The sequence below is a fragment of the Anarhichas minor genome, unplaced genomic scaffold (genome assembly GCF_050575085.1).
Source record: "Anarhichas minor isolate MPS153535 unplaced genomic scaffold, ASM5057508v1 ptg000086l, whole genome shotgun sequence".
Taxonomy (NCBI): domain Eukaryota; kingdom Metazoa; phylum Chordata; class Actinopteri; order Perciformes; family Anarhichadidae; genus Anarhichas; species Anarhichas minor.
In genome coordinates this window covers 670787-689888 of record NW_027466532.1, presented here as the reverse complement: position 1 = coordinate 689888, position 19102 = coordinate 670787, and the positions used below count along the sequence as shown (strand labels likewise).

Here is a 19102-nt window from a genome sequence, read left to right as displayed (position 1 = left end):
AGTGTTGTGTTGAGTATCACTAACAAAAGGGAATAAACAAAACTCTCCCCCTAGGATACAAAATGAGCATTTACCATGCATGCGATTAGGTAATTAACAACTGCAAGACATACTAAATGTTTGGTATGTTATGCATCAATCATGAACTAATAAATGAAACTCCTCCCCCCTTCAAGTTGTGCATTAGCTGACTTTAATAATACAACTGTATTGGTGATTGTGCCCTTGTATTACATGGCATGGACCACAGCTATCTTTAACAGGGTGGACTTTCACAGAGGAATCTTCATACAGTCTGCACAAACAGGCCCGTCTGGGTCAGTATCTGTGATTATCAAAGGCTGCAAGGATCCTATCACCGTTTATGACCACTTTATTTGGTCATCGTACTTAGCAGACAGGAGTTTAAGGGAACCATGAAATGAGTCAAAACACAAACCAGTGAAACAATGTCATTTACTCATTTTAATGGTTAAAAAAATACTTCTTTGCGGAAAGAGACAATAGGTCCCCGTTTGCTGAGAAAACGAGGAGACCAAAACAATGGCACCCACCAAATGATGACTGGTGGAGAGAGATAAGATGAGGTAAATGTTTTTGAGGAAACAAAACAAAAAAGGCACAATTTACAATCAACCATGCCCAAATTCACAATAATAATAATAATGATAATAATAATAATATATAAGTACAGCTAAAAAAGAAATCTGAAAATCTGCAACAACGAAAATACAGACCACTTATATTATACAAGACAAATCTTGCCCGTCAGGCTCCTCCTGTGTGCTCTAGCCTAATCGGGCTTCTGTACACCGTGGAGCCTCCCAGTCCTGCTGCTGATACTGTACAGAGAGCAGTTCTCAAGTGACAGGAGCTCCAACATACTATCTCACCACCAGACATGACACACACAGTTTGGAGGGCCCGATGCAATCGTCATGGCAGAAGGCACCGCAGCCTTGGCACATGATCATGGCTTTGAGGCGGCACGAGCACTTGAGCGCGACTTCCTCAGCCGTACTGTCAGTAAAGGCCTGGATACTGAGGGTGGTCTGGCTGGAGGCCAAGCGGGGGCGCAGCTGGAGCACACTGTTTGCCATGCTCCGGGAGAAACCGCCATTGTCCATCACTGACACATTGGCTGTGTAGCTTACTCCTCCAACACCACTATGCTTGGGGAACTTCCCATAGAGCTGGAAGGGAAGGGCGGAGGGGGAGGAGGAGGGAGAGCCAGAGGAGTAGGTAGCTTTGCTGTGCTCCTTCTTTGCCATCCTGGCTAAAGTCATCTCCATGTTGAGGAGTCCTTCCATCGCCCCTCCGCTCAGGTAGCCGTCCACAGAGCCCCCCGGCTCCTTTTTGGTAACACTCATGGGTTTAATGGGGAACAATTTGGCAAGAGCCTGGCAAGAGGGCCGTGCACCTACTTCATTCTTTACCGTGGGTGCAGGAGACAGCTGCAGTTGGTGTGAGGGGTGGGCCTGAGTATGTGAGGGCCGCCAGTTGATCCTAACAGTAGGCACCACCTCTGTGGGACAGGGGTCTGCATGGGGAGGAGAGGGGCCATTAGGCATGGTTCGGTGGGTCAGCTGCGGCCTGTCTGGAGTGACCCCCTGGGAGGGCTGAGGACCATGCGAGTCTTTTATAACGGCAGACTCCACTGCGGTCTGAGAACTACGGTCTGACTTGCTTCTGAAGGACGAGGAGGATGAGGAGGGTGGCAGAGAGGTGATGACCGGGACAGCCCCGGGAGCCTGCTGAGACTGATACTGCTGCGCAGCTGGGGCCTCCATCAAACAGGACACTGGGCAACCTGTTGGAGACTGGTTGTGGATCTGCGAGGCTGCACCCAGTTCTGGGCTAGGAGACTGGGCTGTGACCTCAGGCCTGTTGCGAGGCCCTAGGGTCCTTGCCATTGGTGGTCTGGTTTGTGGTCCTGGCAATCGGCTGATCTCAAGCCTGTTGGCAGAGTGTGAGGGAAGAACTTTCTCCAGGGGCAGGCTGCCCTGTAGTAGCTGAGTGACCAAAGGGTTGTTGGCCTCAACACTGGATACTGGTCTGACTGAGCTGGCCAGTCTCTTGGAGGCACCTGCAGCAGTTGGGTGAATGACAAAGGGCTTTAAACTTCCACGACACTCGTCTTCAGTAGAGCTCTCTCCGGAGGCTCTACAATCATCTCCGGGTTCCATTTTGACCACAACGTTGGTGTCAATGATCCCATGTGGGTGGGCTGTGGGGAGAGACTGGTGGTCCTGGTAATAAGGGCCACTGTGCTGAGGGTTAGGCAGGCCATTGGGAAAGCAAGGCTGAATGACAGTCTGACCTTGACGGCTGGAAACGTAGGCCTGGATGACTGGATGCTGGTTCTGAGGAGGAGGGCTGCAGATGACCAGCTGGCCGTTTCTCTTGATGCTCACTTGGGGGCACCAGTCCTGGTCAGGCTGCTGCTGCTCATCCTCCTGGATGTCATTCTCACAGTCTGAAGCAGTTTCCGTGGAGTCGCTATGTGTCCCAGCCTCGTCGTCTTTCTCTCCACCAGAGTCTGCATGTTGGGGAGAGGATGCGTCTGTTTGCAGTCTCTCTGCAGCTGAGTGAGAGAATACCTCGTGGGGTTCCACGTGGTAGGAACCATGCTGGATAACGCCGCCCAGCCCAGCCTCCTTCCCTTGTACCTGCTCTTTGGACTGACAGGAGCTTGCCAGTGTCTGAATAACATCCACACCCTGAGCCCCGAACCTGGGAAGGGAATCTGGGATGGAGGTTGGGGCCAGTGAGGGTTTTTTAGAACCCTGGTCAGCCATCTCTGTGGGGGCAGCAGCAGACTCAGGCACCTCAGGCTTTGGAGTGGGCGAGTCAGCTGCCTTGTCTGTGAGCCCATTGGAGGAACTCTGGACACTGGCTGACGCTGTTTCTACTTCCTCTAAAGCCTCTGACCCCCCAGCTGCTTCCTCTCGAGGAGGGCTTGGGGTCTGTGGGGGCTCCAAGGACATGGAGGTTGAGGTAGTGGACAGGGAAGGGGATGGCTGGGGCATCGGCTCTACATTGAGAAGCTGTAGTTGTGTTCCAGACGAATTAGTGCCTGAAGACGATCCCTGCTCCTCCATCCCACCACCTCCCCTTCTTCCACTTCCTCCTCCTTCACCTCCTCCTCCACCTTCACCTCCTCCTTCACCTCCTCCTTCGCCTCCTCCGGGCTCGATAGGTCCTGGATGCTCTCGCGCTCGTCGTCCATTGCTGCTATCCGGTAGCCCAGAAGCAGGCCGCAGCCTGACCCCGACCGACCCTGCCCCTTCGCCAGTGGCTGCAACAGCAGCAGCGGCCTCGCGCTGGGCCCGGGCTTGCTGGGCACGGGCTTTGATGTCCGCCAAGGTGCGCGCGCCCCCCGTCCCCGACCGCCGCGAGCCCTCGCCGGGGGGCACGATCCGGGGACAGATCTGGTAGGTGGGGTGACCTTTGACCCAGGGGGGTTTGATTCTGGACAGTTGAATCTGGGATAAAGACACAAGGACAGTGAGTCAAACTTTATCTGGACAACAACTCATTGCTGAACAGGCAAATTATTTCTGTGCACAAAGTCTTACCCGGATAGGTGGCACCTTGGGCTCCTCTGTTGTCGGCTGCGGCTTCTCTGAACGGACACTGTCAATTGTGGTACGAAAGGACTGACGGTCATCAAGCCGCGGCCTCTTTTCGGGGAAGCTGGAGAAGGCCTGAGTCTCATCTGGCCTTCTCTTCTGCTCCTTGAGCTGAGCACTGGACACAGGGGTGGTGGCTGGGCTGGCTGAGGGGCTACTCTCACGGCTGCTGGTGGCGGTACCTCCTGTAATAGAGGTGACCACAGAGGCTGTGTCATCCAGGGGATAGGCAGCGACTGCAGCACTGGAGGAAGCTGAGGAGGATGAGGAAGAGTCCAGGCCTGCGGCAAACGCTCCCTGTCTATCAGAAGGTGAGGAGGGTGAGGAAACAGGCGAGGAGGCTGACGAAGAAGAAGAAGAGGAAGAGGAGGAGGAGGAGGAGGAGGAGGAGGAGGAGGAGGAAGAGGAGGAGGAGGAGGAAGAGGAGGAGGAGGAAGAGGATGGTGAGGAGGTGGGTGCCAGTATTGGTGGAGTCTCCTCTGGGAGCAGGCGGGCTGCTGCTTCTGGCTCTTCGTTTGTGCTGGTGGAGGCTGGGCTGGGGCTGGGAGTGGGAGTGGGAGTGGGAGTGGGAGTGGGAGTTGGAGTTGGAGTTGGAGTTGGAGTTGGAGTGGGAGTGGGAGTGGGAGTGGGAGTTGGAGTGGGAGGTGGCAATGTGACTGGCTCTGGAGTGGGAGAGGGCTTTGGCTCTATGGAGGCACTCTCAACTGGGAGCTCCACGCCACACTCAGCCTGCAGCACCACCTCCCCTAGAACAACCGTGTTGTCAGACATGGGAGAGCCAATAGAAACTGCCGGGCTGTCCAGTGCGGCACTGGCCTCAGCTGCTTCTGTTGACTGCAGGGCTGGAGGAGTGGCCTTGCAGAGGGTCCGACGGGCCCGCCGACGCAGGTCCGCCCGTGTGCGTCTTCTCATCCTGCCGTCTCTCCTCCGCCGACCCACGCTGCGTCTCTTGGGCGCACCAGTTGCCACATCACTGTCCAGCACACTGGCTGCAACTTCACTGGCTTCACTCATGGTAAGCTTTAAAGACTCTTCTTGTGTCAGACCAGACCTACAAGTACACAAACTACGTTTTAGTGCATTGTAGAAACACTGATTTGTCTGCATATCGCAGTACCCTTATCTGATGTAGGTTATACCAGAGTTGTCTAAATTACATGGAGGACAGAAAAAAATGGAAAAACAGCCTAAAACAAGCGGTCAAAATGAATATCTACATCATGGCTTCTCTAAGTAACACTATTGACACTAGCAGTCAACTAATAAATGTTAACTTTAAAGGAACCGACCCAAATATGACAAACTAATATGGCTGTTGTGTGAATAGTGGATTCAGACTTGGATGAAATGGGTTGGCTCTTACTTTTGCCCATGGTACTCTTCAAAAAACTTTTCCTTCCACGCCTCTACCTTCTTCTCTTTCTCCATTTCCTGCCGGAAACGCACCTGCATCTCGTGGGTGAACTCACCTAAATGTGTCAAACACATGTGAAGGTTTAAAAAAGTAGCTCCAAAACTGAACCTTTTGAAGTGTATAACCAGTATAATTTTTGTTAAAAACCTGATTTAGCCACCCTTCAGCTGTTAAAATAAGCAGCTGGTTTTCAGTTGCAGTAATGTTCCGGGACAGTGCTACCAGCAGCAATATAAAGACAGGACATTCGCTGAATCAGATCCCTAAATGGACTGATTCACCAAGATCATGCAGAAGTGTTTGTGATTGTGTACTTCTACACTGTATGGCCTACTCCTCATTCACAACATCTTCTGAATATTAAAGCCTGGCAGAATTCTCAGACAAATGTCGCAACTTGTCCATGATTGACCAATCACGTACCCTCGGACAGCCTTTCTTTCCAGCTCTGGGAGGCATGGGTGAAGAACTCATTGTTGAGAGCCGAGCTACTCAGTCTAGCCATACCATCTGGTCCAATCTGAAAGAAAGTGGACACAATGCATAAATAGCAGTAAAACCATATACCAGAGGATTGGAGTAGCCTATACCTCACATGCATCATATTGACTCATAAAATGACAAAAACAGTGTTTGCCAGAGCTCAGCCTCACAAAATTCTAAAATACAAAAAACTAGGCTAGCACACTGCAACAATATCCGACAAAATGCATATTTCTCTTGTAATAGCCATTGCATTGCCCAACAATTCACAGATTGCAGGTCAGCATTCTGTCAACACTACAGACTAATGTGTCAATTACACAATGCTTCATGTTTTAGCTTTTTTCTCTTTTAATCAACAACAATTGCTACCTATTTAGCTGTTAATTCACAATCTTCGATGAATCTGGCAGCGGTAAAAGGCACAGAGCAATGGCCTGTGATGTTGATTCCTACTACTACACTAAATGTCCAGAACACTTTTTCTCAATTCTAATTCAATTCATGTTTGGTAGTTATTGGGGTATCAAAGCTAGGGATAAAGTGGAAGGACAGAAACAAAACATACCTGACGGTCCACCTCTGGCAGCAGCTGCAGTAGCTGCTGCTGTGAGTGTGTGGGGAAGGCTGAGAAGGTCCGCACGTTGATGAGGGCTCTGATGTTGGTGTTGACCAGGATGGAGCCTGGTGTTTCAAAGTCTACATCCACTCCTCCCCGACTCCTCTTCATGGGCCCTGACACAGCAAAACCACACGTTTCATTTAGCCTCTCAGCCAGATGCTAAAGCTATCTGCAGGTCTAGGCTGCTAACCACAAAAGACCACACGCACACAAAATCACACTGGGACATTTTTCTGACCAGTGTCTGACATCTTGCCTTCAGATAGTGGCTTCATCTTCTCTGTATTCTTACTGCTGGTTGGGTTTATCAATTAGGATAATGTTGAGGTCTGACCAGTGAGGCCCATAGGCATTCTGAATTATTGCTTTGATTATTTGTGTTGTTAATCCAGGTGTTCTCAAGACAAAAAATGGTTCTTACCTGAGGGGACATGCTCTCCATTCACTTTAAGAGGGGTGAGGACAACACGAGGCATCATGACTGCTTTCTTCCTCTGCCTCCCTGACTGTAGCAACACAAATAGCAGGATGGACAGGTGGACATAGTAGACAATTTTACACTCCGTATGTTAAGCAGCACTGTTTTCCTGTCCCTCTACAGATCAAGTCCAAATGCATGGCATAACAGGGAGACATGGATAACATGTTAAACTTGAACACATGTTGTAATTTCCACTGTAACATGGAGCAGCTTGTGGCTTCCTGCATGGTGCTGACCTGTCTTGAGCGGCTCAGTCTGGTCTGGGTGTGTTGAGCATGTTGGTTCTGCTGCGTGTCTGTGCGTCCTTGCTGTCCTGCTGCCCTGCTGAGGCGGGTCTGGGGCTGGGTGCTGAGAGTCTGCAGTTCTGTGGAGCAGGATGCGCTGGACGAGCTCTCATCCACCGAGGCTTCAGGTCAGAGAAAAACACATTTACAACTCCACTCTGTCACACCCATATAACATTATAGGCCGTTTGTGATGTGAATGCATTGAACTTGGCACTATCTGTCTGCACCAGTCTAACCCCTACAACTTAAGGAATGATGTAACTCAATTTTATAGAATAGAGGAGTTAATGAAAGGCCATTTTTGACTATGCATGTTCACAATGTTTTTGCATGTACAAAATTATACAGGTACTTATGCACATTTGTTCATTCATTAAGGCCACTTTTATGCACAGATAAGTAGAAGCTGGAACAGATTTGCCAAGACGTTCAATAAAAGAATGACCCACACTGGCATTCAAATACTATAGACATACTGAACTGTTGGAAACATCAGGCTGAGCCTCCCCTTGAGTCAATTTACAGTCCAACCCTCAGCTATGATCATGAGCCCTGGGCACCAACAGAAAGAGTGAGACGGTGTAAAGACTACCTCTCCAAAATTAATACTTAAAAAAATCAATACACTTTTAGGAAATATGCCCTCATCTTCTAACTTAACTGATGATGAGACGAGGTACTTCAGGATCTGGGTGGCTTACCACCCTTGCAATTTTCTTGGGGAAAACATGAAATGGTTGGAATGAGTTTTCTTCCCGGGGTCTGTGGGCTCAGACATCCAGAGGAATGGAGCAGCAGGTGTCATAGGATGCCAGTCGGAGGATGAGGAAGCCCTCTGTTCATAATCCATGCCGCCCCATCAAGATCTAGGACACTGTAGGATTCAAGTCCTTTCTCTTATTACTCTTGCCAGAACTAGAGTAGGCTTGAGAATGGAAGGATACCAGTTCTATCCATAGACTGTATATAAGAAGTGGACGTAGCTGCTGTGGTGTCACCCACTGGATTGTGGACTGCGGTTTAGAAGCCTTATATTCGACATTTAGGCCATCGCCATCTGTGATTTTGGCCGTCGCCATATTTGGACTGTGGAGGAGGGTCATTGCAGTAAAGACGCCGTATACGTCTCTGGTAGAGACCTGTCAATCGCTGTGTAGCCCCGCCCTAAAGCATCCCCTGCTTTATGGTCTGTTTGACTCTAAATGGACCATAATGTACTAAATGAACATCATGCTGTATTGAAGAAGACTTGAAACTAGAGATTGAGACCATAAACTCATGTTTACAATGTTTACTGAGGTAATAAATCAAGAGAGAAGTAGAGTCATTTTCTCATAGACTTCTATACAACCAGAGGAGTCGCCCCCTGATGGTCAGTAGAGAGAATGCAGGTTACGACATGAAGCGTTGGCTTCACTTTTCAGAACCGGATGTTTTATCCCAAGGACAGCAGGATCAACAGCACTTGCCTCTCCCACATTAACACCACTGAAGTACCCTTGAGCAAGGTGATCCAGGCTGCACAATTAAAGTCTTAAAGAGGGAAAGGAGGCAACTACAGCAGGAGACAATCATTGTGGTATTTGACATCGTTTCATGCTGTACATTTGTCCCTGTACAAAAAACATGAAATCATTAAATATACAGAACGTGACTCTATGGTCGATAATCAGTTTGAGGAGAACATAATAATGGAGGTATGCTCATTCACTGCCAGCTCAAGCTCTGCACTGGTATTCAATATAACTCTGTCCTAGTACTCTGGTACCAGAACATGATCTGAACTATTCAACCTTTGGAAAGGTGAATGCCTTTAATATACATTCTCCCCATATGGGTCTCTGCCGGTAAACACGTGAGGCCACATGTAGGTCACCAATGACATGAAATACCAGTAGGGTTTCTCCATGGGTCTGGGAAACAAATCCAATGGAGTTGCTTTCCTAATAGTCATAATCTTGTGTCTGTTGAGAGAAACCCACGTACCAACGCACAACACGGAATAAACAAACACGACAACAGTGTGTAGAAACACAGCCAGGTCAGTGATGAGCATGGTAGGCTACTTCTTATACCGCACCTCCGCTTGGTAATGGGAAAAAAGAGTTGAGTGTTTCATTGCATGGCTTGGGGCGACTACCCCACCGTAATGGAAAACCCCCATTAGAGAGGCATCTTGTGTGTGGTGTAGTATTACCGTCATTGTCTCCACTGGCAGCAGCGGTGGTCTCAGTGGAGTCGCAGCTTTCTTGCTCAGTGGCCTCGGTAGGGCCGACAGAAGCCACCACCGTGCCTGCTGCAGGTGTGCTGCTGCTGGAAGCTGGGGCGGCGGTGCTGCTGGCCGGCTCGGCTGGAGTCTCAGACTCTGACGTAGTCTTTGTCCACTGGAGGGCGTTCTTCTACAGTGTGAAGAAAAACAATGTTCTCTGAATGTGTGATGCGCATCAGACGGATTTCTCCTATCAATTGATTTTTGTGGTTCTGCATCAAATATACAAAACAATATGCGATTAAACAGATTGGGATTACCCTGTGGTGTACCCTGTGGTGTACCCTACAAGCAATTACAGCCACCCATCAATACTGGCTTCCTTTGGTGTCCCTGTGAACAAACTCCTTAGCAATAGATTACCTGACTAGCCCTACACAAAACAACTGAGCCAACTCTTTGTCTGCACAGGAGTATCATGAACTAGAGCATCTCATCAATAAGTTGGTCAGCAGTTGGACTTCACAAGAAAAAGATATTCACTGTGGAACTTGTGTACTATATTGAGTAACTGTCGCATATTTTTTTCAAATGCAACTTTTTGGATCAATATATACGACTGCCACCCATTATGATGGTAATGTAAAGTGAGAAAGAAGAGGATGGTGTTTGTGTACCTTGAGAGTGAACAGGCTCATCCGTCCAGGCAGCTTGAAGAAGATGCTGTTCTTGACTCGGTCTCCCCTCACCTGGGAGTGGAGCATGGTGACCAGGCATGCCAAGGGTGCTGTACCACTGCGCGCACACACAGTTACAATTCATGTGACTGGACACAATGGACATAAAGCCACATTCAGATCAGAAGACGTGATAGTTCTACCTGGTGCTCATGTCTGCATTACAATAAAGCTTGCAATAACAGTCCTCCTCTGTGAAATTACTGAAAGCTAATGTTGGGCGATATGACCATACACTGCACACGGTGGAAGATATTAACATCTCAACTGTCAGAGATTTTGCCACAACGTTTCTATTGTGGTATCCATCTTTCAAATAATTATGGTTGTATTAGTCATTTTTGGCCAAATCCTTAAAATGGACTGTTTGATGGCAATATTGGATTTTTGCATCAATGTGATTTTGTTTTTGCTATACAGTGTATTGCAGAGCACTCTCTGCTTCTTTTATCAATCAACAGTCTCTAAACTTTACTATATATATATATGACATGCAACAACACTAAACATTAACATACAAGCTTGTATGTTACTGTAAATACTCAAATCTTCCATAATAATATACAATAATGTCAAACTACTAATAACACCAGTGGAGGAACGTAGAGCCAGGCTCCTTCTTAGAATATCCTTTTAAAATGACATGTCCTTGCCTGAATGTCTTTTCTCTTTGACATTTAAGCACGGTCCAATTGGAATTCAATTCTGTGAATGGATGAAAAATGGACTGTACTCGTATAGCGCTTTTCTAGTAGTGGTGCAACGGATCATGAAACTGACGGTTCAGATCGTATCACGTATCAGAGTCACGGATCACAAATCGGATCAGCACAAAAGAAAAAAAAAGGAGCAAATATAAGTTTCAGAGATCACTGATCATGTGTCTCTTTGCCGCTGATACTAACTGATCATTGATGATCCATATTAACAGATACAGATCCCTTTGTTGTTTGATTATAGCAGCTGGTCTACAAGGATCCAGACTATTTCTTTCTTTATGCCACTGTCCCAAAAATACTTTCAACCACTCTGAAGTCTGTAAACCTTCAACTATTCTAAATGTTATCCTTTTAGGCATCTATACGGTTTTTTTCTTCATAGAAACACAATTAAAATTATATGGAAATAACAGCTGCTGTTGCAGGTCCACTCACTTTGCAGAACAAGTCTAGCAGTTCTGTGTCTGGGATCATTTTATATAATTTAATAACCAAAATATTAACAAGTAAGTGGGGAGATGATAAGAGTATTTACCCTGTGGTGTTATCAGTGTAACATTTGGCATTTTTTATACTCCAATTTGACCTATTGATTTGATTATAGATGTCACCAGCTGTAGCTAACCAATGTTACAGTCACCACCTGAAAAACCACAAAATTGAACTTGAAATAGTACTTTGATTGCGGTGTGCTTCTTTTTGTCTTGAACAGTAAAAATGCCTCTCTGTATTGTTTTGCTATTTGAAAACACAGAAAGTGTTTTTGCAATTAAATGGGACAAACAGAACCGTTGCTATGGTAAATGTTGATTGCATCACTTTTCTGTCTGATACCAGACCTGATTATTTTGTTGGGAAAGTTACAATTAATTTGCATATTGTGTCAAATGAAAATAGGCCGAGCACATGAGGAACTGTGTGCCCTAAAATGACTGACAGAGTGCCCCTACCCCCGAATAATGAGAGAAACTTTAAATCAGGACCCATGGCAAACATTGTATCCATCTATTCTACCTAGTAAAACTGCATTTGACTGGAGTCCCCCAAGACCCCAATACATTGGTATTTCAAATTATTAAAAAATGTAAGCATAAATTAAAACAGATATAAACAAATTATGATATAAAGTCATTAGGAACTTTGGATCGACAAAGTCATGAAAATTTGGAATGATAGAATAAAGCACCAGTGAGATATGTTTTAATTGTGTATTGTATTATTTACATTGCCAGGCCGTGCATGCTTTTGCTCCATGTTAGCGCATGGAGTGCATGTGAGCGTGCTCCACTGGTTAGATTAGGCTGCCGCTCTGCTCTGATACAGCCTAGTTGGCTACAGCTGATAACGCCGTCTAGACCGACAGCACCGCTGCTGAAGCACAGCACCCTCTCTCAGGTTAACACTGTTTACTCTGTCAGCACTTTCACCATAGTTAGAGCTGTTAGCATCATTAGCTGTGAGACGCCTGCCATGTTGAGAGCCAATCATTTAAGGTGAAATGGTGACCGTGACATTTTCCAGAATTAGAGTATTGGGCCCATTGTGTTTGCCTTAACCATGAAAGCACACTGTGCCAGGAGCAAGTGCTTGGTTACAGAAAATAAGTTATTAATATAAGTAATGAAGATCTCGGATCCTCCAACCTACCTCCTGTTTAGGCCAGCAGCAGGACAGGTGGTCCATGTGGGAGGAACATAAAAAACATCAGTTACACACACACACACACACACACACACACACACACACACACACACACACACACACACACACACACACACACACACACACACACACACACACACACACACACACACACACACACACACACACACACACACACACACACACACACACACAATGCGTGTGCTGTGAGATCAGTTCACCGACTGCTTAAAAGACTAGATAAATACAAAAGATAATCAATAACATTCTTATATTTGATAATCAATCAAATGCAATGATCTACTCTGGATTGAATGATGATCAAAAAGCCAGTGTCACTGTGCTGGGCTTATGGTTCTACACTTAAGGTACAGCTCTGCCACAGAAGACTCCTAACATTAGTTACAGCAGTCAGGTTGAAGAGAACAGCGTGTTTCATAACAGTTGATACCACTTCAACAGCAGCAGCTGACACTACTACAGTGTGTGTGTGTGTGTGTGTCTGACCGCATTTCCTTCAGCCCCTTGGTCTGGATGACGTGGAGGATTTGTTTGGGAGTCATGGGTGCATCTGAGAAGTTCTCCAAAACCTGAAAAAACATCCACATTTATTTTTTACCGCAGACTGACGAATACTTCTGCACTGCCAAGAAAAAAAACATGAACACATGACAAATGAAGATCCATCTAGAGCAACTCAATTTCTCCTCGTGATTTAACCTGCTGGTGTAGGAGACTAACATCTTGGCTAGTCTTTGCAGCAGTTTGCTCATACTGACATTACCAGAAGCAGGTGCAAGTCAGAGAGAAAGAGCGCGAAACGCACAAAGATTCACAATTCTGATTAGAGCCCAGCTGATACGGAGTGTTTGTTGAGTTTGATACGAATATTGACATTTGAAAGTAAGAAAATGTATACACACACACACACACACACACACACACTTCTAAAAGCATTTATAAGTACATTTAAGTAGTAAATGAACTTGACTGAAAATGATATCAGCACATGAACATTAAGGGAATTTGTAATAGTTAGAATAACATGTCATCCAGGATTCTTCTTTTTGTATTTATCCTTCATTTACCTCAACTCTTTTGTTTCAGTCCATTTCATGAGAGTAAAAAGGAAAATCTTTTCCAGCATTCGTGTCAACAGATTGAATGCCAATTCAAAAGGTTTTGTTACAGACTGGGAGCCACGTAAGCAAACCATGATAGTGATGAGCTAAAATTGCCTGATAACATCCGCCCAGCCGTTACAGGCACAGCAACAGCTATTTATTTATATCCATGTCAGGTCATGTCATGTTTAGAGGGACGGTGTGTAGGATTTAGTGACATCTAGCTGGCAGGTTGAAGACTACAACCAACTGAACACCCTATGCTCACACCTACTTTTCCAAACAGGTCTGAGAACTGAAGTGGCCTTCAGGTAACGCCACAACGTGAACCGCTCTCTGGAGATCACTGATTGGTTCTTCTGTTCTGTAGAAACATGGTGGACTCTGAAGAGGACCTGCTTCCTATGTCAATATGAAGGGCTCATTCTAAGCTAATGAAAACACAATGGTTCTTAGTTTCAAGTGATTGTACACGAGTGAAAATATAGTTCTGAATATTATATTCCATTTCTGGTAATAGATCACACAAGACACAAATGTATAACAAAGCAAATTTAAGAAGCAGTGACGCACATTGTTGTATTTAACTTATCCGTTAGGGTTTTTTGGTATTTATTTTACTACACAATTGTTGCACTTTTTGCAGTTGTTTTTTTCTCCATCACTGCGTTTCAGATTTTCTTTAAACTCTTTTAAAAGAGTTTTGGAACATGATGGATCTTTTTTGAATGTACCACAATAAATTCAATAGTCAAATTTAATTAATTTATATGTAACAACAATAACAGGGAGAATATCTGATCCTATATTTGCCTTCGAGGGTCGAAATTGAAAGCATAGTTTGATCTATTTTTTAATGAAATCGTGACACCCTTACTTACTCGTGGTTGATAACGCACTGCTCTTGATTTGTTCGAGTTTTTAAAAAAACATTAGGAGAGTTGCCGTAGCACTGCTACACCTGTTTATATGTGAAGCCTACTTAACCGTACTTTAGAATGCAATAAAATGTAATGTCAATTTGCAATGCAGATTTTAAGCAAAAAGAGTGATGCTATCAAAATCTGCAGATATGCAAATTCAGATATTGGAACAGAAAAAAAGTAGATTGATGCATTGCCAGTTCAAATATGAACAAGCTAATATCCTACAATGCACATTCATACCTCATGAAATAGGCCTCAATGCTCTCACCATCTACCTCAACAAACATCCAGATAGGATATTGCCCCATAACTGATTCCTACCAATCCTATGCTTGTCTTTGGTTCTAAAGGAAGATAAATGCATTCTAAACCCACTCCCAAACACATTGTTTTCCAAGGCTGCTTTGTGGTAAGGATTAGTTGTTTACATTCTAGCATTATCAGAGATAGGCGACTAGAAAAGCAAAAATAATGTCCTGGTCGCATATTTTACTGATTATTGGGGGTCAGTAAATAATGTTATTTCACACTGTGATGGTTAACATTAAACTATCATTAATCTGCGTGAGGGGGGGATCCGTACGGATCACAGATCGACAATGGTCCGTTACACCACTATTTTCTAGTCTTCTGACCACTTTAACACTACATTCACAAGTTGATATTGATGACATTGTGGTCATATGGAGAGGTAATAGCGGCTGATTTTCTGAAATATACAAATTCTACAACTACTATCGTTGTTTCACTATGGGAAAGCAGGAAACTGAAATACCCTTTCTAGACTAAGCTTCTACAAGGGAAACAACAGTATCATTGAGGCTAAAATCTATCTCAAACCCTTGAGCAGAAACTCCCTTCCAAAAGCCGAGAATAAGCCCCTATATAATTACTCCTATAGCAGAATGCTAATAGATGCAGGCAAACCATTGTCCAGCACTGACACGGCGTTGTAGAGATGGGTCTGGCTATGCAACTATGTACAGGATAACCAGGGCTCCACAGCTTCATATTGGATTCAACACAGTTGAGCCATTTGGTCTAAAGCGAATTTGTCATGTTTCCTCTAATTTATTACACTTGATGGATGCAGTACATGTAGTTTGTTGTACTTCAATCTCTGTAATTTTAAGATACGTCTGTGTTCTTTTGTTTCTGATGTGACCATAGTGCACAGGGAGGTATTTGGCTGTGACAACACCCACCTGCATCATATTGAGAGGTGAACTAATGTTCCGCCCACCCCATTTTGCTAAAATGAGGGGCAAAGAATACCAAAATCTAATTTCAATATAACCACAGGCTCAGTAAGAAAGACGTAGTAAAAGTTTAAGCAAAAATTGGTCACTATACGCTTCATAAAAGCAGAATATGTGGCTGAGCTTTTGTACTGAATTGCACATAAGATTGTATTGGTGTACCTAATGAAGTAGCCTGGAGTGTATATGGTGAGCAGCAGCTGTGAGACCACTACAGGGAATATGACCATGGACCATGAAACCGAATCCTTCCCATGTACTTCAACTGCAGTCACTATAAAATAGGGATGTGCTTTAAAAATACCAACTACTCCTTTAATTGACTTTCTAAACAAGAGGAGTGAATAGAACTCATTCCGTGGTATACAGCACCTTCATGGTTTGAAATATATGTCACTGTACACAGCTAAGAGACAGTGGATGTGGTTCTCTTCTATACCAGCTGTAGTAGTAGAAAGCCAGGGCCTATCCGGCCAAAACAGACCCAAGTAGCTAGTGAACCCATCGCCCTCACACAGGGGATCAACATAAACACACTTGACCATTATTTTACACAATTTTACACAGATGTTGCCCAGATTGTCCGTGCGCTTTCAAATAATTTAGTATATATTTAGCGATACATTTTGAAAATAATCCCACCAGTTTGCTAGTGGTTAGCGTTTATCTTCAACTGTTTCATGTGACAGCACTGCTTTCATAAATATCCAATTGCTTTCTTGCTGATTTTCCTTAGGAGCCCGGTTGATTTACTCTTTTATTTCCCTGCAGCATTCCGTGTCAATCTGCATTCACAATACAGCGGATTTAGCTACTAGTGTTTAACGTTAGCTGTTAGCTTTGCTAACGGTAGCGTGCATTATGGTCAGCATAATCATCGAACGCTAATAGCGACTTTTGCACAAAGTTAGCTGTTCCAGTAATGCTACGAGTTTAACAAGGTCACGTTGTATTGACTGGTTTGTTTACATTAAGTGCATAAACTTATCGCGTACCTTCAGATGCTCAAGTTGCTCAAATGGTAATTAGCGTAAGGCTAGCTAGCCTGCTGCCTAGCAAACAAAGAGCTCAACACATAGAGGTGGATGTTAGCATGCTTGCCAGCGTTAGCATTTTGCGTTACGTAGCTCTTTATGTCAGCAGCCAGAAAGACATACAGCACATGTAAAATGTACCCCCAGTTACATTTAATCCAAACATAACCTGCCTGCTGGCTGGGCTAGCACTGCTAATAGCTAACCTAGCTGATTTTACAGCAGAGTACAAGCAGTGGTCGTGAGAAGAATGAACACAACACACCTGGATCCATCACTTCACATCAATCCATTCATAATTTACATGCAGCTAGTTAAATGATCAAAATAGACCGTTTACCATGCGAGCTGCCTCAGCCCAGGTCCGCTCCTTCTTTCTCTTTTGTTTGTCCTTCATTTCCTCTGCGCTGGTGTCTGCGGCTATCCTGCTGTGTGTCTACAAAGCAACCTCAATGCGATGGCGGTTTAGCTGCTTAGCAAAATGGCTAACTACGTTCTAGGTTAACTGTGTAGACCCAGAACAAGGCGTTCCTTTTACCTCAGGACGATGCTATGGTGTCTGCTGGTCTCTGATAATTCTCGCTAGAGTGTCCAGTGCCTCGTCTAAACTACCTCAACACACATCGCCTCTCTGTAGCACAGAAGCAGTGTGAGTGCAGGGCTGGTGCTGCTGCAGGACAAGCCTCTTTGGAATGCAACAACCAGGTCAAAGGTCAAACACTCCGCAGGAATGCAACAAAACAACGGCCAACCATGCAAATAGTACTGTACATTTGAACAGATGCTCCTTGCACATAATCATTTTATATTGTTTCAGATTGAGCCCTCCATCACCCACCACACATATATATTAACCACATACTAAAAATAGAGTCCATCTGTTAGAACACCAAAATGTTGTGTGATTCGTAATAATGTGAAAACGAATACAGAGCTTAAACTGACTGACCCCTGGATCTACTTTCTCTCTGTGTGAAGCTGTTTACTAGTGGATGATATGAGACAACAGCAAAATTTGATATGTGGAAAATAAACACACCTAGCAGCCACGACACATTGAATACAATGACATATAGCCATTAAAAGTCATTAATAATGTAGCAAACATTCAGGCCTATTTTAGTCAAGTAGAATAAATATTTCCAACAAGGCTGTTGCTTGGGGATTGAATTGACCCTATAAGAATGTGAAACATTAACACAACAATAGGCTATCAATGTATTTTTGACTTAATAACTTGGTATCAATAATGTTAATAAATTGCTTTATTGCTTTCACACAATATTTAATCCAAACTAGGGCTTGGTGATATGTTGAGATGAATGTGATGACCGAGAGATGACTGGTTACAAAATGAAATCTTAGACCCTTGGTACTGAGCAAACTCTATCTGCTGATGAAGGTTCTGAGATGTGTTTGAATGCTAGCTATTTCCATCAGGAATGAACTTTCATACTCAATAAGAAATACATTTCATGTTGTATCTGAGGTCAACTGATCCTTTAACAAAGGGAATCCATCAACACACAGGATGGAGCCAGTTCACATAGTTGGTTAGATAAACAAAGAATCATTCTGCAATTTGACGCCATCACCTTGGGCTTTAAGAAATTGAGATGGGTATTTTTTTTTTAATATGAACCCTGCCTTTGCCCAATATCAGCTGGGATCGGCTCGCATGTGCATACCTATTTATCTACATTGATTTTTTTTCAATATTATTTTTATTCAAATATATTTTTGCAGAACTGTGACAGTGTGGTAAAATATATATAATATCTACAACCTATCCAGACCTTGATGCGCCCGCTAGCAGGATACGTCCCGGTACATGAGGAACAGTGACCCCTGTTATATTATTGGCTGTGCCCAATAAATCTCCAACACCCAACATGACCAAACATGTAAGGCGTTCTGTCAGATGCATGGGTTTGATTCCAGCCTCAATTTTGAATTTTACAGTAGCAAAGTAATCAAATCTTGCCTCAATCACCGGAGAAATATGGCCACAATCCTTTCAGTTTTGTGTTTTAAGAATTACATTTTTTACTGTATTATTTTATGTTTGATTTTTGTGAATCACTTTGTACTTTTTGATTTTGATAAATGCTGCATATAGTAAATAAAGTAAATTATTATTGTAATATAATTGTTATATGGTCTTTCTGTGTGTGTGTATTACACCTCACAAATATTTGCGAAAGTCCTTTTAATGTTTGGAAATCAATCCGTTTTAAATGTTCATTGTTCAGTTACATTTTTATATAATCTGAAGTGGCCTACTGTTTGAAGAGTTAACATTGGAAATTACTTTTGTGCAACACCTTTCAAAGATAGACCAACTATTTGTTGTTTCACTAGCTAATAATATTATGGAGGGACATGATACGGAGTCAAACTTAATTACTGCTGTGAGAAGGAGACATGCAAATACTGCATAGGTAAAGATCCGTGGAATTCACGGATCTTTGGACCTCAATGCTTTGCAAAACATAGAATGTTTTAACATTGTT

General features: G+C 44.1%; 1 protein-coding gene across 8 annotated transcripts; it reads right to left on the bottom strand.

Moving 5' to 3' along the window:
* Nucleotides 1-447: 447 nt before the first annotated feature.
* asxl1 (ASXL transcriptional regulator 1) lies at nt 448-17290 on the bottom strand. 8 transcript variants are annotated; one of them, XM_076081753.1, is made up of 12 exons: nt 16930-17271; nt 13645-13734; nt 12753-12836; nt 9806-9925; nt 9117-9318; nt 6869-7038; nt 6573-6657; nt 6098-6264; nt 5470-5566; nt 4996-5101; nt 3579-4683; nt 448-3485 (listed from the first exon to the last, which is right to left on the bottom strand). In XM_076081753.1, the coding sequence occupies exons 3-12, from the start codon at nt 12807-12809 to the stop codon at nt 885-887; spliced, it is 4710 nt and encodes a 1569-aa protein (XP_075937868.1). In that variant the 5' UTR covers nt 12810-12836; nt 13645-13734; nt 16930-17271; the 3' UTR covers nt 448-884. The 8 variants fall into 8 exon arrangements, 7 of the variants coding, with proteins under 7 accessions (XP_075937868.1, XP_075937867.1, XP_075937866.1 ...); XM_076081752.1 differs by lacking the exon at nt 13645-13734 and having other exon boundaries at nt 16930-17025; nt 17128-17261; XM_076081751.1 differs by lacking the exon at nt 13645-13734.
* Between the last annotated feature and the right edge of the window lie 1812 nt (nt 17291-19102).

Excerpts from the sequence above, each read along its gene's own strand:
- asxl1 (XM_076081751.1), bottom strand. The coding sequence starts at position 16,986 with ATGAAGGACAAACAAAAGAGAAAGAAGGAGCGGACCTGGGCTGAGGCA. Across the intron at positions 9,926-12,752 it reads AGGGGCTGAAGGAAATGCGG|AGTGGTACAGCACCCTTGGC; the intron begins TCAGACACACAC and ends GTGTGTGCGCGC. Across the intron at positions 7,039-9,116 it reads TGCCAGTGGAGACAATGACG|CCTCGGTGGATGAGAGCTCG; the intron begins GTAATACTACAC and ends TCTGACCTGAAG.